This window comes from Hyperoodon ampullatus (assembly GCF_949752795.1).
Source record: "Hyperoodon ampullatus genome assembly, chromosome: 7".
Taxonomy (NCBI): Eukaryota; Metazoa; Chordata; class Mammalia; order Artiodactyla; family Ziphiidae; genus Hyperoodon; species Hyperoodon ampullatus.
In genome coordinates, this window is record NC_136920.1 from 49,612,429 (window position 1) to 49,637,055 (window position 24,627).

General features: G+C 40.9%; 1 protein-coding gene across 19 annotated transcripts in view; it reads left to right on the forward strand.

Annotated features, from left to right (window-relative positions):
- DLG2 (discs large MAGUK scaffold protein 2) overlaps window positions 1–24,627 on the forward strand; it is a gene marked incomplete at its 5' end in the record, with an annotated part of 2,112,028 nt that overhangs the window by 1,731,956 nt on the left and 355,445 nt on the right. For all 19 annotated transcript variants that reach the window (XM_079707355.1, XM_079707356.1, XM_079707361.1 and 16 more), the window contains one exon: window positions 10,908–11,064. In XM_079707355.1, coding sequence (XP_079563481.1) covers window positions 10,908–11,064 — 157 coding nt within the window. The remainder of the gene's footprint in view (window positions 1–10,907; window positions 11,065–24,627) is intronic.

A 24,627-nucleotide genomic window follows, 5' to 3' on the forward strand; every position in this document is an offset into this window, starting at 1 on the left:
AAATGCTAGGGGAGGCGCCCATCACAGCCTCGAATGGGGAGGTTGAAGAGAGTGTCAGGGACAGTTTCCAGAAGATCATGATTCTTGAGCTCAATCCTGAATGAGGAACAAGAGTTAGAACTGTGTTCCACTGTTCACATTTAATAATATAGAATAATGACTACTAATGGGTTCCTAGGCCATCCGAACTCTGGATGATGAATGACAAGAAAATTAGAGCTCCAATCACTTTAGTATGAAAAGTATTCACTTCTTTATAAATTGGCGGTGTGTGCTCATTTATTCAATCATCAGGTGTTTATTGAGCATTCTTCTAGGTATACCGGGGATACCTAGAAATATAAACCACGACACCACACCTTCAATAGATTATAATCTCTCTGGAGGCCACAATGCCCTCATGCACGGAGAAGCTCGTGGAAATACAAGGCGTTATGTTCATCAGACCCAAAGTCATTGGCCTAGGCAATAAATATGCAGAAATGAGAGCTGTGGCTCAAAATCTGGGGGAATGGGCCATCATAACGAAGGTGGACCGTGAGCAAGTCTAAAATAAAAGGAAAAATTAAGACAAATGGGAAATATAAGATACATATATATAGGATATTTCAGCATGAGACAATTTGGAAGGACAGAGATGGGACTGAGTGTGGAATATTAAATCAGCTTAAAGTTAACAGAGAATTACTATGAGTCAAGTACCACACTGAACATCATGGAGAAGACAAACATGGAGCAGACACCGCATGTGCCATCAAACTGCGAACAGTACAGTGTCTCACTGGCAGCCTGTAGCTGATCCACAACAGAGACATGTGGGTGTGACCTGTACCATACTTTTATTTATTTTTTATCATTGTCAGCTTAAAATTCTGGAAAATCACATAAAATCTAGATTCTTATCTTTAGAAACTGGAGAATATGGCAATACTAGTCAGTGTTCCTGCTTGGAACACCTGTCCAGAGCTGAGCAGAAGCTACCCTTAGAGGGAACATATGCTCAGTTTGTTACAGTCCCTGCTCAGCCTGCTTCACTCATTTATGTCACCTGCCCTATCCCTACGGACTATAGATTTTTCCATCCCAATTAAAATCTAGCAAAAAAGAAAGATATTTGCAAAAAAATTATAACTTGAAGTAGAAGGTAAAGTGAGGTCTAAATCACTGTGGGAATTGAGTCGTTCATTCAGTAACTATTTCCTGAGTTCCTGGTTGTCAGGCATCTTGCTACTGCTGGAGAATTGCTCGTGCCTGAATTCCCAGAGTTCACAGTCTATTGAGGAAGATGGATACATGAGCAAACAATCACTGCACAATGTAATAAATGCTACAATGTTATGTGTACAAGACACAGTGTGGACCCACAGAGCAAGTGATCACCTGTGTCTGGAGGGTCAGAGAGTTTGAACTGGGTTTTGAGATGGCCTGAGCCAAGAAATGGAGATATGAAGCAATATGTCAAACTCAAGGAAGCACAGGAGTTTGATATGACTGGAGCATAGGATGGCTGGAGCCAATTAAGCAGGGAACTAAGAGAATCCAGTGTCATTCTAGTGGAAAGAATGTGTTTGGAACATTGAAACTAGAATCAAAGAATCTTCAAACTAGGAGACTATCCTAAAAGTCCAAGCCTGAACTAGAGAGAATGGAGAGGTTGCGTGGAAACCATGACGTTCAGAGACAGGAGAGTACAAGGCAACGTATAATGAAGGACTGAAGTTTGTGGTTCAAATGATAGAAGCCAAGGGCAGTTAAAGTGAATCTTTGAGTGTCAATAATTCTGGAAACTATATTCTGTAAATATATTGTGATATCTTTTTAAAATTCAGGTCCTCCTCTGGCTTATACAAAGTATATTTTAGTTTAGTGTTTTAAATTTCCATTGTGTAAGTTCTCTCTCCATTTAATGGACAAAACACTTAACTTGTAGTAAATTGACTGGCTCTATCAAAACAATGAGATACCAATACAGACCCATTATTTGGCAAAAATCTAGAACACCATCAACACCAAATGCTGGTGAAGAATTCTCATTCATTGCTGCCGAGAATGCAAAATAGTACAGCCACTTTGGAAGACAGTTTAGCAGTTTCTCATAAAATTAAACATACTCTTACTGTATGATCCAACAATCATGCTTCTAGTATTTACCCAAATGAATTGAAAATTTATGTCCACACAAAAACTTGCACATGGATGCTTACAGCAGCTGTATTTATAATTGCCAAAACTTGGAAGAAACCAAGATGCCCTTCAGTAGGTGAGTGAATAAATATATTCTGGTATAGCCAGACCATGGACTATTATTCAGCACTCAAAAGAAATGAGCTATCAAGCCGTGAAAAGACATGGAGGAATCTTAAATGCCTATTACCAAGTGAAAGAAGCCAATCTGAAAAGGCTACATACTGTAGGATTCCAACCATGTGACATTCTAGAAAAGGCAAAACTATGGAGACAGTACAAAGATCAATATTGCCAGAGGTTGGGTGGAGAGTGGGATGAATAGGTGGAACACAGGGGATTTTAAGGTCAGTGAAACTACTTTGTATGGTACTATAATGATGGATACATGTCATTATACATTTGTGCAAAGCCACAGAATGGACACCACCAAGAGTGAAGCCTAATGTAAACTATGGACTTTGAGTGATAAGGATGTGTCAGTGTAGGTTCAGCAACTGTAACAAACGTAGCCCTCTGGTGGGGGATATTGAGAGTGAGGAAGGCTATGCGTGTGTGGCAGCAGGATGCTTATGGGAAATCTCTGTACCTTCCTCCTAATTTTGTTTGAACCTAAACTGCGCTTAAAAAACTGTCTCAGAAAAACAGAACTACAATAGGACCCAGCAGTCCCACTACTGGGCATATACCCTGAAAAAACCATAATTCAAAAAGAGTCATGTACCACAATGTTCATTGCAGCTCTATTTACAATAGCCAGGACATGAAAGCAACCTAAGTGTCCATTGACAGATGAATGGATAAAGAAGATGTGGCACATATATACAATGGAATATTACTCAGCCATAAAAGGAAACGAAATTGAGTTATTTGTAGTGAGGTGGATGGACCTAGAGTCTGTCATACAGAGTGAAATAAGTCAGAAAGAGAAGAACAAATACCGTATGCTAACACATATATGGAATCTAAAAAAAAAAAAAAAAGATTCTGAAGAACCTTAGGGCAGGATAGGAATAAAGACTCAGACGTAGAGAATGGACTTGAGGACATGGGGAAGGGGAAGGGCAAGCTGGGATGAAGTGAGAGAGTGGCATGGACTTATATACACTACCAAATGTAAACTAGATAGCTAGTGGGAAGCAGCCGCATAGCACAGGGAGATCAGCTCGGTGCTTTGTGAACACCTAGAGGGGTGGGATAGGGAGGGTGGGAGGGAGACACAAGAGGGAGGAGATATGGGGATATATGTATATGTATAGCTGATTCACTTAGTTATACAGCAGAAACTAACACACCATTGTAAAGCAATTATACTCCAATAAAAATGTTAAAAAAAAAGTCTCAGTCATAGAAAAAGAGATCAGATTTGTGGTTATCAGAGGTGAAGGGTGGGAAGGAGAGGGAACTGGATGAAGACAGTCAAAAGGTACAAACTTCCAGTTATAAGATAAATAAGTACTAGGGATCTAATGTTCAACATGATAATTAACACTGCTGTATGTTATACATGAAAGTTGTTAAGAGACTGAATCTTAAGAGTTCTCATTGCAAGGAAAAAATATTTTTTATTTCTTTAATTTTGTATCTATATGAGATGATGGATGTTTACTAAACTTATTGTGATAATCACTTCATGATGTATGCGAGTCAAATCATTGTGGTGCACACCTTAAACTTATACAGTACTGTATGCCAATTATACCTCAATAACACTGGAAGAAAAAAATTTGTCTTGAAAAAGAAGACTAGCTCTGATGTTTACTAGCTGTGTGAACAATAAGCTAGCTTAACAACTAGCTTAAACAAGTTGACTTACCTAAGCATCAGAAAAACAGAACTTCTCACGCTACTATACATAAAACAGATAATCAGCAAGGACCTACTGTATAACACAAGGAACTCTACTCAATATTCTGTAATAATCTATCTGAAAAAGAATGGATTATATGTATAACTGAATCATTTAGGTGTACACCTATAACTAACAAAACATTGTAAATCAACTATACTCCAATATAAAATAAAAATTAAATTTAAAAAAGTAGAACTTCTAATTTTCCACAGGGTTTTGATCCTCTGACAAGAAAAATATACATTAAAACAGTTTATTTTTAGGGCTTCCCTGGTGGCGCAGTGGTTGAGAGTCCGCCTGCCGATGCAGGGGACGCGGGTTCGTGCCCCGGTCTGGGAAGATCCCACATGCTGCGGAGCGGCTGGGCCCGTGAGCCATGGCCGCTGAGCCTGCGTGTTCGGAGCCTGTGCTCCGCAACGGGAGAGGCCTCAACAGTGAGAGGCCAGCTTACGGAAAAAAAAAAAAAAAAAAAAACAGTTTATTTTTATTTTTTATTGAAGTATAGTTGATTTACAGTATTATATTAGTTTCAGGTATACAACATAGTTATCCAATGTTTTTATAGATTATACTCCATTTAAAGTTTTTTACAAAATATTGGCTATATTCCCTGTGCTGTACAATATATCCTCGTAGCTTGTTTATTTTATACATAGTAGTTTGTATCTCTTAATCCCATATTCCTATTTTCCCCCCCACTTCCCTCTCCCCACTGGTAACCACTAGTTTGCTCTCTATATCTGTGAGTCTGTTTCTGTTTTGTTATCTTCATTTGTTTGTTTCATTTTTACATGAAAACTCTTTAAAATCTTCCATATAATGTAATGGATTATTAGTATAAGAAGTTTAAATTAGAAAAAGTAAATCATTTGGAGTGTGCTTCGGACATTTTATTTGCATACCATTTTACAGATTTATTTCTTTGCATTTCTCCCTTTTATTAAAATAAACATTCTAATTTACTTTGATATAAAATTCTATTTTAAAAAAGACATTTAAATCTCAAGAGTTGAGAAGTTTCCAAGTAATTTGGTTTAAAAGACTTGTCCAAGGAAAATAAATAAAAACTACCATCACTCAAGAACGATGTGCTTTATGCACAGGGTCACTAACAAAATGCCCCTGCATGGGTTACATAGATATGGAATGGGGTCTGATGTTTCATAATAATCTTTAAAGCTGTATTCTTTCTGCAGAGAGCATTTTGCATATTAAACATGTAAGGATAATCCTTACTTCCAAAGAAATTTTGTTCTCTCCCATTTTTCTATTAAAATATCAGGCTCCCTCCATAAAGTTTTCATTTTCTCATTTTTGATAGAAACTTAAGTACAAGAAATACTTTCCTCTTAACTTTGCAAGAAGTGCAAATATGATTCAACTTATAGATTTTTGTCTGAGAACCATGAGGGAAAGAGGTAAGACTAGAGAATGCAAGGCAAGCTAGAGAATGAATGCCCCATCTAAAGAGGGCCATGTTCTAGACAACTGTTGCTATGCAATGAGATTAAGAGCCAGTATTCACAGAATGCCTGGTTTTTTTTCATGGAAAGCCATAAATACACATTTTATGCAAATTTTCCTAATTTTAAATATGAGCAACTAATTCAAAAATTTGTAAACACTGTGGGTCAAATTAAGCCTCCAACTTATCAACTGACAATCTCTGGAATATATCGTACTTTGGACTGGGATTTTGAAACAGAAAATGTGTCTTAATTCTGCCTTTGCTACTTACTAAACTCAGTTAAAAACTTGGGCAAGCAGTCTTATTTCACTAATCTAAAAAGTTGTCAAAATAATTTCTTCATCAGGTTATTTACTTTTCACAATATTTTGTCATAAAATTTTTCAAATATAAAGAAATTTAAAGAATGTTATAATGGACATCCATATACTTGCCATCTAGATTATGCTTTTAACATTTTACTATACTTGCTCTATTCAATCTATCCAGTCATCAATCCATCTTCCTTTTAGGATCGGTTTCAAAGTAGTTGCAGACATCAGTATACATCCTTCATTAGATTGTTTTGAGGAATAAATGGAATGATGCACAGAAAGCATCCAGCACAATATTTAGCATATAGATAAAGAGTCATGATAGCCCCCTTCCTTCCATCTGTTTATTATCTGTAGCTTGAATGTCATTGGTCCCACTAAGAGTGTGTGTTTTATATTGGGGGAAGAAGGATATTTTTATAATAACCTTTTTGTCAAAAATCCTCTTGGCCCCTACCTTCACAATGTATCTAGAACCTGGACTTCCAGTATCAGCCAAAATAGAGTATCCCCATTCCTCTCTAATCCTCCCTCTTGTTATAAAAGCAAAAACAATATTAGACATAATAAACATAGCAACACTCTAAAAAGCTGGAAAGAAGTCAGACTGGCTTGGAGAGGAATGACACTAATGTGAGTTATCTGGATTTTCTTTCTGCTTCCCATATATCCTGGATGGGGCAGTAGAGAAGCCTATACCCTGAAACCACCAACAGGCACAGATAAAGTAGCCTCAAGAAAAGCCTGCTCCCTGTAACCAAAGGACTGGGAAAAGGGTAGACTAACAGAACTGGGAACATTTTAGTAATACTGGCCCTACTCTAGCCAAATACCAAAGAAAAAACTGTCCACTCACCATTGTGGTACCAGTAGACCATGCAGATAGCTAGATGTCTGGCCCCACCAGAGACAGTTAGGAGAAGCAATTATGAGATGGCCCTTCATTTCTTCCACTGGGCTGGTGTCAGTGGTCCAAACAAGAGCTGAACTTCCATCCGCATTCTGCAGCAAAAAGGGAGAATAAGAGGGTATGAGGTGTAGCTGGTTGACACTCCACTTTCAGTGGAAAGCTGAAGTTGCATCTTTATCCAGCAGCAACAAGCTGGAATGAGATTAGCATTCTATTCCCCTACTCCTGGTATTGGCAGGGACCAGCTGGAAGCTGGACTTCCACCCCCTGGCAGTGGCAACAGATAGAAGGAGGAAGAAGGAAGCAGCACTCAGTGGCAAACCATACCTACCAGGGTAGTGTCAGTGGGACTCAGTGGGGGGCTGAACTTCTAGCCCCACCCAGAGGCAAAGAGGCAAAACAAGGTGGTGCTAGTCAACATGCTACTTTCTCTCCACCACTGGTGTCAGTGGGTCCAATGGGACCTGAGCCTCTACCCCCACCAAGTGACAGGTAGGTAGAATAAGTCAAATGTTAGCTGGTACCCCACTTTCTCTCCTCCCTGGTGTCACCAGGGCCAAATAGGGAGCTGAATATCCAACTCATTTGGATCTGCATGCTACACCTAAACCAATCCACTACGCAGAAAAGACTAAGATTAGATAGGATCCAGTGCCTCACAACACAACACCCAAAATGTCCAGTACACAATAAAAAAATTGCTTCTCATACCAAAAACTAGGAAAATCTCAACTTGAATGAGAAAAGACAATCAACAGATACAAACACTGAGATAACACAGATGTTGGAATTATCTGTCAAGGATTTTAAAGTAGCCAGCATGCTTCAGTGAGCAATTACAAACACACTTGAAATAAATTTTTTAAAGAAAAGGAAGTCTCAGCAAAGGGATAAAAGATATAAAGAAAAACCAAATAGAATGTTAAAGCTTTAAAATAAAATAACCAAAATTTTAAAACTCACTGAATGGGCTCAACAGCAGAATAAATGTGACAGAAGAAAGAATCAGTGAATCTGAAGATAGAAAAACAGGAATTACTCAATCTGAACAGAAAAAGAAAATAGATGGAAATGTATCCACTGTTCGCCACTTCCTCTAATACCACCCTGGTCCAAGGCCCTTTTATATTTTGCCTAAATATAGCAATAGCCACCTAACTGGTCTCACTTCTTTAAACTGCCCCTCAGATCTATTTTATACCAAAGTAATCATTTAAAAATGTAAATCAGATCAAGTAATTCTTCTTCTCACTGGATCCCCATTTCTCTCAGAGTAAAAGTTAAAGTTTTAAAATGGTCTACAAGGCCCTTCAGGATTTATCCCCCATTGCCTCTCTGCCTGTTGTAGTCAGAATTATGAAATGGCCCCATGATCTCCACCTCCTGGTGTTACTCCTACAGTTAAGTTACCTTACATGGAAAAGGGATTTTGCAAATGTAGTTAATATTACTAATCAGTTGATCTTAAGGTGAAGAACTATCTGGGTGGGCCTAACCTAATCACATGACCCTTTGAAAAGCAGAGAGTTAAATCCAGCTAATTGCAGAAAAACAAGCCAGAGAGATTCCAGATATGAAAAGGATTCAATGTACCATTTCTGGCTTGAAGATAGAGAGGGCCGCATGGGAAGGAAAATGTGTGGCCTCTAGAAGCTGAGAGAGACCTCCAACTGGCAGCCAGCAAGAAAACAGGGACCTCAGTCTTTGTTAAGACTAATGGTTAATTTTATATGTCAACTTGACTGGGCCACAGGGTGCCCAGATATTTAGTTAAACATTATTCTAGGCATGTCTGTGAGGAAGTTTCTGGATGAGACTAACATTTGAATTAGTGTACTGAGTAAAGGTGATTGCCCTCTCTCATATGGGTAGCCCCATCCAACCCATCCAAGGCCTGAATAAAACCAAAGTTTGGGTAAGAGAGAATCTGCTCTTTCTTTCTTTCTTTGAGGTGGGTCATTGGTCTTCTCCTAACTTTGGACTGAAACTTTAGCTAGAAGTTATACCATTGGCCCTCCTGGGTCTCCAGCTTGCCAACTATAGATCCTGGAACTTCTCAGCATTCATGACTGCATGAGCCAATTCCTTATGATAAAATATATGTAATACAGTCCTACAACCACAAGAAACTGAATTCCGCCAACAACCTAACTAAATATGGAACTGGATTTTTCCCCAGAGCTTCCCAATAAAGTTTGGCCTGGCTGACACCTTGATAACAACCTTAAGAAATCCTAGGCAGACAACCTAGACAAGCCCACCCAGACTTCTGACCTACAGAACTGTGAGATAATAGTGGGTGTTGGTTTAAACTACTAAGTTTGTGGTAATTTGTTACTCATTAATAGAAAACGAGTACACTGAGTTCATCTTTTACCATTCTCATTCCCTTGTTCACTCATTCAGCCACGCTGGCCTCCTAGCTCTTTCTTGACAACACCAGGCCCCCTCCCACCTTAGGGCCTCTATTCTTTCTGGCTGGAATGTTTCCTTCAGATATCATATGACTAGTTTTCTCACCCCTTCAGTCTTTCCTCAACTGTCACCTTCTCAATAAATCCTGCCCAGGCCCATCCCTGAAAGCACCTATCCTTTTTACACTGCTCTGCTTTTTCTTTTTCTCAAAATATTTATTGCTTTCTAACACACTATATAACAAACTTATTTATTGCATCTATTTCTTTTTAGTGGTCTACCCCCATCAGAATGTATGCTTAGAATAGTAGGGATTTTTGTTTTGCTTACAAACTTTCCAAGTAGCTGGAACAGTTCCTGCCATAGTAGGTGCTTACAAAGTATTTGCAGAAGAAAATGAATTAACTCTTAATACATAGCATTATTACATATTACTTATAGTCCAAGCTCTGATGTGCATTATAAATCCTTCCTCATAATAAGGTTAAATATAGATATAATGCATCTCTTTGTGCAAGGAAATGTGATAGCAAAGAACAAGATCTGTGTAATCATTAGTATAAAAATATATTGCATGGCTCTTTGCCATTCTTACATCATTAAGAGCAGGAAAATAGAAGAGGAACCTTTAATGATTGGAACTGAGATATCTGGGAGAGGAGGGTGGGTGATACAAAAAGCACCTTGGTCAAACCTAAGGCTTGCAGAATACATTTTTTGAAACTACTGATAGAGAAAATTCAACTAGATGACTTCTAAGATCCTTTACAATTCTACATTCCATATTTCTCCAGCTTCTAAACAAACTCAATGAACTGTTGCCTTAAGATTTCATCTCTCATCCTTTTATTGATGACCATCAAATCTGAATTTGCAGTCCTCTCTGAGAACCTAAATTCCTATCCTTTGTCTCTAACTGCTTCTGCACATCTCCACAAGTTTGTCCCACTAGTACCTGGAACTGAGCATTTCAAAATCATACTCATCCTCATGACCTACCTACCCCTCTTTTGCCAATTACTTAGATGTTCTTCCTTCCTCCTCCAATACCTGAATCAATCTCTGGACCCTCTGTTCCTCCCTTCAAATTACCTCTCTCATGTTACCCTTTCTTTTCATTATCACTGCCATCACTTTTGGGTAGGCTGCCCCTTCCACAAATGTGGATTACTTGGACAACATCCTCACTGGTTTTCCTGTCTCCCATCATATCTGTGCTTCCAACTCCATCAATCATATTATGGTCATTTGTTAATCTTCCTAAAATGGATTTAAATATTCTTCATGCCTCAGAATCTTCCAGTGAGTCCCCACTGCTTACAGAGTAAATTTTAATTAACAGTCAAACAGACAACAAACCCACAGGCTGGCATGTTAAGATCTTTCATGGTCTGACCTATTCAGTCTAGTCTCTTGTCCCCCAAATTCTCTCCCTCTTTTTGGATACATCCATCCTACTGAATACTACTCTGGTGCTCATTACAAGAACAGATGTTTTAAACAAAGGAAACTTGTAAGTCTAGTTTAAGAAAATGTTTTGGAATTAAGGAATAAATTTGCATGGCATTTTGGCATTTGTTACAGTGAGGAGTTCAGACATCTGCCCTGATATTAGCATCTTTTTGATATGCAAATTTATCATAATTGGGGAAGCCATTTTCACAGGTAATTAATTGCTGGTGTCATATAACCTGGTGAAAGTAAAAGCAATGTAAATCTTGAGTGGGCCACCCTATGAACTGTGCTCTCCACTTGTTTCTACAGGGAGCCCCGCAAGGTGGTCCTGCACAAAGGCTCCACTGGCCTGGGCTTCAACATCGTGGGTGGGGAAGATGGAGAAGGTATTTTTGTATCCTTCATTCTGGCTGGTGGACCAGCAGACCTGAGTGGGGAGCTCCAGAGAGGAGACCAGATCCTATCTGTGAGTATTTCTTCTTAATCTTTATTCCCTCCATGTCTGACACCATTTGAGAGAAAGTCACTCCCAGTTATAACTCCAAAAGCACCTTAATTACAAAGGAAAAGTGGAGGAGAGCATTATGGCTTCAGGTGCATGTTGTAATTTAAATGGTGTTCAGGTGTTTGAAGCATGTTACTTCCCTCAGATATAGGTAAAGGCGCTAGTGTTCTCATTTAGATTTTCTGAGACATATTTGCATCCAATAGAACACTGAGAAGCATGCATTCTTTAGGTATATTACTTATTTTTCAAAATGCCAAATTTCTTTCAAAATCCATCACTATACTCTAAAAACTGTATCTTTATGATGTATATAGTTTGTTGCATATAACTGTGTAAGAATAATGTATAAAATAGTGCTATATACAATTTGGTGACATTGATAAGTGGTAGCAGCATGACCATTTACCTAAATACAAAAATTACTAGAAATGAGTTAATAAGCACTTATTTACCAGGCATCTTATGAAAGTAATTTTTAATTCCCACAATCACCCTGAAAGGTACTGCCCCATGTCCAGATGAAAAGAATAAGGCTCAGAGAGGTTAAATAACTTGTCAGAGTTAACCTAACTAAAGAGTCAGAGCTTGGATTTAAATATTCAGTTTTAATGCCCACCACCTACCTCCCCTCATCCCTCCCTCCTTCCTTCCTGCCATCCATCTTTCCTTCCATCGTGCTTTCCCTCCTCCTTTCTTCTCCAAGTCCTTTCTTCTATTTGAATATCTACTGACTGCTTCTTTCTACTACATCAAGCTACCTCCCTGGGATAAACTCTATGATAAGTAGTTAAATCCATTGTGAGTGTTCATGCCCATACTGCAGTTTTGGCAATCATGCAAATAATAATAGAGAATTACATAAGGAGCTCAGTTCTATGGCTGAGGTTATCATTCACAACTCAATGAAGCATTTAGTTTGTGGTTTTCATTGTATACTTAGAAAAATTTGCTTTTGCTTTATAGCTAGAATTTTCCAAGTGACCTTATATTTGTTAACCATCACTCCAACTCCTACCCATGCACACATGATTTACCTGTATAATGTAGTCAGTTGACCTAAGCAAAGTGTCCAGTGGTCTGCATGCATGGCCCTGCCTTATGTGTTTCTGTGGTTCTCCCACACATGCAGGTTCCTTCTCACTCATCAATGAGCAGATGTCTGGAAAGACTGAGTATGGGATAAATAGGGTAGGTCCCACGCCAGGCCTTTGTTCTGTCACCCAATGTCATGCCTTCAACTACTTCGCCCCACCTACTTCTTCTATACTTAAATGATATATATAAGATATAACTTAAAAGGTTTAATAAGCTATTAAACCTCATCGCCCATATTTATTTACACACCTGTCTTTCTCTACAAAGTTACAAAAAACTCCCTGAAAGCAAATTCTGTATTGTTTTAATGATTTTGTATCCTCAACATTTAGCACAGTGCCTGACACAGAGCAGTCTCTCAAAAAACGTTTATTGATGAAAAAGTATTGAATTAAAAATACTGATGCCTTAAAAAGTCACTATAGGGACTTCCCTGGCAGTCCAGCGGTTAAGACTTTGGCTTCCAATGCAGGGGGTGCAGGTTCAATCCCTGGTCAGGGAGCTAAGATCCCACATGCCTCGAGGCCAAAAAACGAAAACATAAAGCAGAAGCAATATTGTAACAAATTCAATAAAAGACTTTAAAAATGGTCCACATCAAAAGAAAAAAAAAACTTAAAAAAAAAAAAAAAGAAAGTCACTATAACCCGAGAGACTGACTCTAAAATACTTTCTAGAACATACTTCCTCCTCCTGGCTCAAAATCTGTAGACTGGGGACATCCCTGGCCGTCCAGCAGTTAAGACTTCCACAGCAGGGGGTGCAGGTTCAATACCTGGTCCAGGAACTAAGATCCCGTACACCGCAACGTGCAGCGAAAAAAAAAAACTGTAGACTGGGGGACCACTCTGTCATTTCATCACAATCAGCATTCACATTGTCATAGCGCTTTCCCAGACACAAAGCACTTTCACATACATTGATTCTGGGAATCTTCAAAGAAATCTTAAGTGTCAGGATATGTTATTATTACTCTCACTTTCCATATCAGGGGAAGGGGATTCAGAATGGCTAAATGATTTGTCCAAAGCTCCACATCTACTGACTATGACTTTGGACTCAAAAGCAGGCCTCTTGGGGCTTCCCTGGTGGTGCAGTGGTTGAGAGTCCACCTGCCGATGCAGGGGACACGGGTTCATGCCCCGGTCTGGGAAGATCCCACGTGCCGCGGAGCGGCTGGGCCCGTGAGCCATGGCCGCTGAGCCTGCACGTCCGGAGCCTGTGCTCCGCAACGGGAGAGGCCCGCGTACCAAAAAAAAAAAAGCACGTCTCTTGACCCAAAATCAGTATTCTTTCTCCTCACAGCACAATCCCTCTTCAAAACCTTGACAACGGTCTCATTCAGCAACGTCTTTGTACACATTGCTCTGTGTGCACACCACGTTCAGGAACACACAGAACTATATAACAAGCTAATATTTACATGGTGCTTTGAGTCAGACACAGTTACAGCTAATTTAATCTTATAACAACGCTGTGCCTTATTATGCTCATTTGAAGGATGAATAAACTGAGGCACAGAGAGGATATTAGACTTTTTAACTCTGTTTAAATGAGAAATCCACTAAGCCATGGGTTTTCTTTGTTTTAACCTCTATGTGTGTGGTAGAAAAAGAGATGGGCCAATAACCTTCTTATGGCTCAACAAAGAAAACTCCCAAGTATTTCTGCTTTTAGAAGTAGATGTATCCATTTAAATATTATTGCCAGGACCACAGAGTAAGCAAGGCGAACAATCAGAATTATAGTCTTCTTAGAGATTACAATTCAGAGAACATAAAAATCTCTGAAGTTCAAATATCATATCCGTCTTTTAAGTAAAACATTTGCAAAAATTGTTCAACAATGAAAATATCATCTGCTTTTTGCAATTGAAAAGAAAAAGGGAACATTTCTCCTTTTTAGCTTGTAAAAATTTATAAAAACTGTGGCTAGAAAGTGCCTAGTTTAAAGGCTCAGTATTGGAATTTCATTGGTTTAACACTGCAGGGAAAGAATAAACAGGCTTGAGAAGCTCAAACATTATTACAATATGGAAAGAAAAATGACAGAATAGAATTATTAACAATGGGATATGGAAGATAATATTTTGCACCTACAGCTTGCACTGGACATGTAAGGACAAGTTATAACTTCCTGGAAAACACAAGAACAAAAACTCTAAACAAAAATTGAATACAGGGACTTCCCTGGCAGCACAGTGGTTAAGAATCTGCCTGCCAATGCAGGGGACACGGGTTCAAGCCCTGGTCTGGGAAGATCCCACATGCCGCGGAGCAACTAAGCCCGTGCACCACAACTACTGAGCCTGCGCTTTAGAGCCCGCAAGTCACAACTACCGAGCCCACGTGCCATAACTACTGAAGCCCACACGCCTAGAGCCCATGCTCCACAACAAGAGAAGCCACCATAATGAGAAGCCCGCACACCACAATGAAGAGTAGCCCCCACTCGCCAAAACTAGAGAACGCCCGCGTGAAGCAATGAAGACCCAATGCAACCAAAATAAATTTTAAAATACCTTTAAAAAAATTTCAATACATAGGGCTTCCCTGGTGGCACAGTGGTTAAGAATCTGCCTGCCAATGCAGGGAACACGGGTTCGAGCCCTGGTTCAGGAAGATCCCACATGCCACAGAGCAACTAAGCCCGTGCACCACAACTACTGATGCCCATACACTGTAGGGGCCGCATGCCGCAACTGCTGAGCCCACGTGCTGCAACTACTGAAGCCCATGCACCTAGAGCCCATGCTCTACAACAAGAGAAGCCACCACAATGAGAAGCCCATGCACCACAATGCAGAGTAGCCCCCTCTCGCTGCAACTAAAAAAAAAAAGAAAGCCCGTGCACAGCAACGAAGACCCAACACAGCCATAAATAAGTAAATTAATTTAAATAAATAAATAAATTCAATACATAGATTTCTAAGTCATGTAAGATTAATTTGCAAATAAGTTATGCTATGCTAACAATAGCACAGTAAGTTTAGAGAAACAGAATCCCCAGGAAAGAGAGCTGGAGGGTAGATCGCTGGTCTCAATTGGTCTCCATAAAGAAGGAAATTGTATAATAGACAGTTACCTTTCTAATTAGGGATATAATGTCCATTCCTATTTCCCAGAATTTTCTCCCATATAGACTATAGAACCTTTTATTTTTTTATTTTATTTTATTTTTCTTTGCGGTACACGGGCCTCTCACTGCTGTGGCCTCTCCCGCTGTGGAGCACAGGCTCCAGACGCGCAGGCCCAGCGGCCATGGCTCACGGGCCCAGCCACTCCGCGGCATGTGGGATCCTCCCGGACCGGGGCACGAACCCACATCCCCTGCATTGGCAGGCGGACTCTCAACCACTGCGCCACCAGGGAAGCCCTATAGAACCTTTTTAGATATTTTATTAATGGTTTACTATGTGCCAGGTTCTGTACTAGGAATTGAAATCTCAAAGATGAATGAGATAAATAGACTAATCTCAAAATGCTTACTGCCTAAAAGCAGATCCACTTGTCCTTCGGTATCCACGAGGGACTGGTTCCAGGACACCCCACTGATAACAAAATCCACTATGCCCAAGTCACTTATATAAAATGGCATAGCACAATGTATACAGTCGGCCCTCCGTATCAACAGGTTTTGCATCCGTGCATGCAACGAACTGCAAATCCAAGGCCAACTGTATATCAATGCATCTAACATAGGTAGAGATAGAGATGGCAAACTGAGGAAAGAGAAGAAAGCACTTAGAACAGAGCATGTCACACTCTAAGTACTCAATCAATACTATTACTACTAACTACTCTGCCTTAAGAATGTGTCTGATTTTTTTAAAGTGTGTCAGATAACCATGTCTAAGGAAAGCCTCTTTTAGATAGTTTGAGCCATTCCTTCTTTGGGGCAGGGCTTGGACTAGATGAGCATTTCCCAAAGTGAGTTCACAGGATATTGGAACAGCAGGATTGCATTAGGTTGCTACTGAGAGAAAGGGTTCCCTAGTGAGCAGGTTTCTTCACTGAAGGGCTTTTCAAAAACATCTGTTTACCAGTGTACATTGGGAATCTCCTTAGAGGCAGATAAAGTATATGGTTTTTCCCAAACGTATTTGACCACGAAACCATTACATAAGGAGCACCTCATAGGACCCCAGTAGTGGGAAATGCTTGAGTAGATATGTTTATAGTTCCCATAATTGACTGTTTTCCGACAAGATAGTCACACTCGCCTATACAGAAAAGGCAACTAGCCTTTTACTATGTTTTAAGATTATGGGCGCCATCTAGTGTTCATATATTGTCTAAACACTTTGCATTGCAACCTGAAGATGGAGGATTCCCAGGCGCCATTGCAAGGATTTATCCTGCACTTCCCCCTCCCCACCAGAGCTACAGAACTAAAGTAGTTAAGATGCTGAAAAAAATCGTCACCTGAGGCCACATTCCATACACGTATTGTGAGTGATCTTTTCTCTCCAGTTTCTCCTTTATGTATTCTATCTCTCAGGGATTTATTATAGAAAGTCTTATCCAATAATTGAACCATCTCCTTGAGGTATTTGTGGAGAAGAATTTAGGGCATTCAGCATGCAATCACGTTAACTAGTACAGTAGCCTCCTCAGGCATTCTTTCTGCAGAGGGAAAGATAGAAATGCTTCTGTTATTATTTGTTTCAGTGCTTTGTTATGAAAAAATGTATATATATGGAGCACAGCATGCAGAAGCAATACCACTACAAAGAGATCCTTTTCTGTCTCACCAAGCAATTTTAGTCTGTTCAATCCTCAGGAGTCTAAAAAAGATCACCCTAGCTGACCCTGCAAACTCCAAAACTCGCTTTTTTTTTTTTTTTTTTTTGCGGTACGCGGGCCTCTCACTGTTGTGGCCTCTCCCGTTGCGGAGCACAGGCTCCGGACGCGCAGGCTCAGCGGCCATGGCTCACGGGTCCAGCCGCTCCGGGGCACGTGGGATCCTCCTGGACCGGGGCACAAACCCGTATTCCCTGAATCGGCAGGCGGACTCTCAACCACTGCGCCACCAGGGAAGCCCCAAAACTCACTCTTGATGGACTTTAAGTATTTAACTCACTCTGTTCCAAGATACGTAGTCGGGAATATGTGTGGCCAGAAGTGAAATGTTGCAGCCATTGCAGTGAAGGTAGAATAGGTAATTGTGAATTTTCAAACTGAAATTGAAATTGCATTGTGATTTGGAAGGAGTGAAAGTAAGTCACAGTTCATCTGGGTGTTTCACTAATTCTCAGGTTTCCTTCCTATCTTCATGTTTAGAGCCATGCAGAAGGGAAGGGCTTTCTTTGTTAGATCCTTACTGTCAAGTTACTCAACTGGAATTCGAGCACTATATAAACTCTTCACCATCCTGGGGTACTGGTAAAGCCACCCTTATATCGTTACCTCAAATGACAACTCTTAATCCTTTCCAGTGAAATCCAGCCCTCCTCCTGCCCACCCCGCCCCACAAAGTCCCAAATTATTATTTTTTTAATTAATGTATTTATTTATTTTTTGGGGGGGCTGTGTTGGGTCTTCGTTTCTGTGGGAGGGCTTTCTCTAGTTGCAGCGAGCGGGGGCCACTCTTCATTGCGGTGCACAGGCCTCTCAATGTTGTGGCCTCTCGTTGCGGAGCACAGTCTCCAGACGCGCAGGCTCAGTAGTTGTGGCTCACGGGCCCAGTTGCTCCGCGGCATGTGGGGTCTTCCCAGACCAGGGCTCAAACCCGTGTCCCCTGCATTGACAGGCAGATTCTCAACCACTGAGCCACCGGGGAAGCCCCCCAAATTATTTCTTTAATTCCCTGAAGTGGTCCTCTTAAAAGCTTACCAACCCCATCCCTTCCAGTGACCATGCCATATGGGCCATGTCCTTCCTCTCCAGCTCTGTCCCCAGCCCCATGGAGGATTCTTGTTTTCATTGTTTTCAGTGCTCAAGGGTTTCTGTTTAAGGGATTGTTTCTCAGTGTTCCTGAAACCTGCCTTCCAGAGAGGCTCTGAGGACTGTGCAGAGGTGAAGACAAGAGCCGTCTCCCCACTCTGTGTTGCTTTGTTACCTTGTTTCCAAAAGCACAACAGCTTAAGCTAGAAATCTTACAAAGTCTCTCACCTAATCAGCACATTTAGTTTCTCTCCTCTCATCCTCAACACTTGGAGTCACTCAAACCCCAGCAAAACCTCCACCCTTCCCCCAGGGACAAGCATCAGTCCCAGCTCTGGTTATCCTGGCCAGAGAGTGTTTTTTTTTTGTTGTTTTTTTGTTTGTTTGTTTGTTTTCTGGTTGAGCTCCACCTACTCCACCTCTCCCAACAAAAGAAGAGCAAAAAGACTCACAGACCAACACAAGTTTAAACACAACAGTATATATTTCCAAACTGAGATGATTTAACATCTGCATTTGGGTTAATGGGGATTTTACAGCTTCCCCAAAGAAAATGGGTAGACCTGTCCTTTGTAACCAAGGGCCTGTCTTATAATTTTGCTCAAAGAAACAGTATTTGCTGAAGGGAATACTGAACACCTTTAGCTTAAAAGACATTAGACAGGTCAGGGGTTGGGGGTAATAAATTGGGAATTTGGAATTAACAGATACACACTACTAAATATAAAATAGATAAACAACAAAGACCTATTGTAGAGCACAGGGAACTATATTCAATATCTTGTAATAACCTATAACAGAAAAGAATCTGAAAAATATATATATGTATACATAAAATTGAATCACTGCTGTACACTTGAAACATTGTAAATCAACTATAGTTCAATTTTTTAAAAAAGACATTAGACAATATACAATTTTTGTGTGTCCCCACATTGCCCCCTGCTTCTCATCAAGGTTTCGGAAAACTCAGCGTCCTGTATCAGCCAGGGCACCCTATTAAACAACTTGTAAGTGAAATCTAACCAAGTGGAATTGATGATGTTTTTGAAAAGATGTTTTTGAAAAGATGAAGACTTCTTGCCTTAACCCTGACCAGTTAAATTCAGGTTTCTGGCCCAGAAACCACGTGGAGGCTGCCTCCCCAAACCTCTGTGCCTGGTCCAGGCATTGCTCTCTCCGCTGACCCCCATTCTGTCTAGATTCACTGACTCTTCTGGCTCTGGCACTCGCCTCTCAATTTTGAAGCCCACTCAGACGTCTCCCCACCTTACTGGATTTGTCTTCCTGCCCAACTCAGAGCCCACACCTCAAATAAACACAGTGAAGTATGGCCAGTGAACAGACTTTTCCTCAGCCTCAGCTTCACAGCCCCACCATCGAGGCTGACCCCTGGCCCACTCACCAGAGGGCAGGGATTCAGCAGGGCCTACTGCAGCCCTATAAATCCTTTTTTCATATAGACTGTCCAGGATACACACACACATCCCCCATCACATACAAACTTGCAGACTTTGGGAAGAGTGAGCCTTTCAAAAAGCATATGTGATCATGTTGTTTCTCCCCTTAAACTTTCAGTGGTTTTCTGTTGTGAAGATAAAATCCAAAATTCTTAATATGGCCTACAAAATTTCACAGGGTCTGGCCCTTGCTGACCTCGCTGGCCTCTTCCCTACTCTCACTTTCACCCCGACCACCCTGGTTTTTTCTTTCCCTCCTGTCATGTTCAAAATATTTAGCCACTTGGCACATACAACTTCACAGCAGCCCATACGATGAAGGACCACAGTGCCCCAGCTGCCGGATTGTGGGGAGATGGGGTCCTCTAGGCATCACAGTTGTGGGTCACTCAAGAGGGCTCAGGACAGCACTTCTCTACAGACAATCCACACAGAAGTGTTTCCTTGTTTTAACAAAAGGAATGGCCGGGTTGATACATGTGGGACTTCTTCCACGGGCCTGTGCATGTACTGAATTTTCTCTGCAGAGGAGCTTAAAGTGAACCCAAGGCCTTCTAATACCTAAAGGGACCAGAGAACTCATGGAGTGCCCCAGGCTACACTTAAGAAGCATCCCTATTTTCTGACATAGAATCTGGCTGGTAATACCTGTCAAATGAATAAATTCAATAAACTTTATGGAAATAGTAGGGAAGCAAATGTAACATGCTATTTTCTGGTACATTTCTTAAGTACTGCTTATTCAATGTCATTAGCACTATATATATATATATATATATCTTTCACAACTTGTAGACATGCTGCAAAACTAGTACATCGGGAAACATGTAAAGTCAGACCTCTAATAGATAACCCACAGGACAACTACTCAAGGACTCAGCTTTAAGCAGCCTTCAAAAGTCTGAAATTCAGTTCAGTGATACCAATTCCAGCTTTTCTCAAAGTGATATTTCTATATAACACCAGATCTGTGAAATGCTCTATGAAAAAAGAAAGGTTCATGATCAAATAAAGGATCTGAGAATCTCTACAGCAATAAAGAAATGCTGTTAAAGCATTTTCTAACCTTACTTAACTAAACAATCTTTTTCCCCCTGGAATATGAGTTACTACCTAACTGGACATACTTTTAGAAATTCTGCCTTAAACTAAACTCCGGAAAAACGCAGGCAGGTGTTTTATTTGGGAGAAGTAACATTTTCACATTAAAATATCACTTGCACAGCTCAGGGGATGGGGTAGGGAGAGCGCAAACCAAAAACCTAAGACAGAGGAACTATCCTCCTCAATCTAGAAAGATCTTCCTCAAACAGTAGTGCAAATCAGAGGGGGCACATGGAACATTAGATAAGGGGTATTCTGTACATACAATTTATTAACTTATTTGCATAAAACCAATCCACAGACATTTCCTAAGCATCCACTAAGCAGCAAAAACTACTAGGCAAAAAATAATAATTATGTCCTTAGCAAACATATAGCCTCACAAGGGGAGACAGACACATAAAAGGTTATTTCCACAATAACATGGAAAGTGTTAGTGGTAAATTCAGGGGATCACATGGGCACAAAGGAGAGGCTGTCATTAGCCCAGCCTGGGAAATGTGGGAAGGCTTCTGGAGGAAAAGCTTCCCAAAAAAGACTCAGAGGAAGCAGGAACAGTGGAGAATTAGGAAGAAAATGCTTCATATTTTGGAGTATCTGCTTAGCACCAAGTATTATGATTTCACTGAATCCTAACAATAACCTTGTTGGGTTGAAGGCTCAGAGAAATTCAGTAATTTGCCCAAAATCACACAGATAATCAGCAATGACAGTGGCATTTGAATGACCATTGCTTCTGATTTCAAAGCTATGCTCTTTCTGCAATGCCGGCCTTCAGAAAGAAAATTTAACTTGGCAGTTTGCTTATGTCTAAGGCTGTCTGCACTCTAAGTCCAATTAGTGAGAAAAACATAAATGCCTGAAATAATAAACTATTTACAAGGAGAAATATGAGCCACCATAGGAAGCCATCATACACAGAGATTCTAAAATTGAGGAGACTTAAAAGCAACATGTAGATCCTCCAAAGCTTCCCCTGAGGGCAGGGACTGTGTTTTAGCATCTCTGCGTCCCACTGATTAATACAGAACCCAGCTACCCGGCAAATGTTAATGAATGAATGAAAGAAGACATTCATTCATTAACTTCTCTAAAGGCAGCTAGGAATCCTAGGAATCCTCTCAGTTGTACTCATCTGAACTCTTGGCCTAAAGAACCGCTCTCTCCTGAAGACTCAGAACATCTCAGTGCTTTTAGCTTTCCGGCCAACAGAATGTATTTTCCAAATCAGACAGATTCTTTCCTAATTGTCTAGTAGGAACTCCCACAGATCAGACAAATATTAAATATTCTATTACATACTAAATGCTAAATACATGATGTTTGCTTAAAACTCTGTTTATAATATATACTCTTCTTCCAAAAAGATGTTTAGGTGATAAAGAGTTCCTATACAAGTCTCGAAGGGTGAACTAAGACTCGATCCTGAGTCTTTTCCACATAAACATTGAAAACGCTCTATCGGGCTTCCCTGGTGGCGCAGTGGTTGAGAGTCCGCCTGCCGATGCAGGGAACACGGGTTCGTGCCCCGGTCTGGGAGGATCCCAAATGCCGCAGAGCGGCTGGGCCCGTGAGCCATGGCCGCTGAGCCTGCGTGTCCAGAGCCTGTGCTCTGCAACGGGAGAGGCCACAACAGTGAGAGGCCCGCGTACCGCAAAAAAAAAAAAAAAAAAAAAAAGAAAAGAAAATCCTCTATCACAGGTGACCCCTGATAAAGGGGAATCCTTGCAGAGACATCTCGGGTTGTGAGGAAGGAGTGATCCTCGTCTGCAAGCAGACTGATTTTTAGCTCCTATTTGGTTTTGCCTCTAACCTATTTTGCTAGCTAAGCCCTCATAACCCTTACATTCGCATCACCATTTCTATGTATCAAGTCCCTTCCTATGAATGTTATCTCATTTGATTCTCATAGCATCCAGGATAGGTAGGAAAATGATCACCTTGCCATTTTATACAGGAGGAAACTGAAGAGTTCAGTGATTTTCTAACTTAAAGCCTGTTAGCCACCAGGCATAGGTCTCCTTCTATCACAATCAGCTTCCTTGCTTATAATGCTGACTATTCTAGTGATGTGCCTGATGGGAGCTTGGATGCTGGATTTACCTGCCAGAGTTCTGAACTCCAGACAACAGATATCTGGGTGACTTAAATGAAAAGGAATTTATTAGAGAAATAACAGATAGCTCACTGAATCCCAGGAAGGCTGGGGAACCAAGCTCAGAAGCCAGGAAGGAAATTCTGCTGAAGTCAGTCTTTTAAGGATGCTGCTCTCGAGGTCATTACCACAGGCCACTTACAACCAGGCCACACTGCTGGAGGTGCTGTGAAAAAAATCTCTCTCTCTCCATGTATCTTACACCTTAATGTGGTGATTCTAAGTTCCCAGCAGGAATATCTGCTTGGCCTGCCCTCACTCTAGCTGTGCCCTTCCACCTTTCTAAATGGGGGATAAGGCTGTGCCTCCCGCCTGTCTTGCATTGCCCCCTAAAAAGAAGGCTATTTGGGCACTGAGCAGCTAAATGATAAACGTCCATTAGAGATCCTTTGGCTCACTGAATTCTATATGAGGAATTGTTTAGATCTAAGATCTTGAGACTCATAATAGTTTCTGAAACAGTAGAAATGATTTCCAGAGAGAGGCCTCCTTTGGGAAGGGCCTCAGCCTGCATTTGTGCAGCTGGCAGTGCCTTCCCTAACTGTGCTCATCTAAGCATGCCAACAAGAGATTCAGGCAAGGACAGGATATCAACTCTGCCAGTGTCAGTGGACCTTGAAGACTTCTTTCTAATGGTGATTTTCTGTTTCCAGCACGTTGTGTCCCAAAGTAATTAAAAATGTCTTCCTGAGATTAAGGGATTTACAGACCAATGTACCTTGTCTTAAAAAGTCCCTATTGCTCTATTAAAGAGCTACAGACACCTTCTAATAAATGAAGAAATAAATCCTCAGTTCTTTTGTAGTGAATCCACATTTTGGTCTTTGAGAAAGATGAGAATCAAATCAAATGGAGCATGGTGTCCAGTTCAATTATTCTTACTTTGGTTGGGAAAGAAAAAACAGAGAAAATTATAGAGAAAATATATAAGGAAAATATATGTAGTCCTACCCTGGACAAGACACAGTGCCATGGGTTAGAGGTATAGTGGTGAAGATGATAGGCCCCATTCTTACCCTCGTGGAGTTTGCAAATTTGAGTTCTAAATGTGCTACCAAAGGGGAGCCACAGATGCTGGGGAGCGCACACGGGGGACCTCACCTAGACCAGGGGACCAGAAAGATGTCTCTGAAGAAGTGATATCTTACCTCAGCCTTGAAAGATGTAGAAAGGATAGCCAGACCAGGCGGGCTGGGCAAGGAAGGAAAAGTGAAGCCAGAGATCAGCCTGTCCACTGGCCCAGAAGCCAGGGAAAGCGCACTATGTGTAAGGTGGTTCGGATCTAGAGAGTAAGAGGGAATTTAAAGAGAGGTGAGATTAGAGAGGAAGGAGGCACCTCATTCATTCACCTTCTAAGGCCTTAAAAGGGAATGAAGATTAAAGGGAAGCAGAAAACTGTGGAAAGGTTTTAAGCAGGGTAAAGGTTCTGGTCACCAATTTCCACCTGCAGATATGTGTATGGGTGGGAGCGGGCGTTCCCCACCCCACAAGCAATTTTTTTTACACCAACCCCACTCTACTACTTCAGAAGCAAGTTGCAAGTCTAGGTTGTCACCTGTGTTTCTGACCATCTGATGGTCAGAAGATTGTAGATTGAAGATTCCAACGACCCGTTCCTTGGGTTAATTTGCTAGAACGGCTCACGGAACTCAGAGAAACATTTTACTGACAGATCGCCAGTTTATTATAAAAGGCTATAGCGCAGGGAAAGCCAGATGGAAGAGATGCACAGGGCAAGGCGTGGGGAAACACGCAGAGCTTCCATGCCCTCTCCAGGCACAGCACTCCCCGCATGTTCAACCACCCTGAACTCTCCAAATCC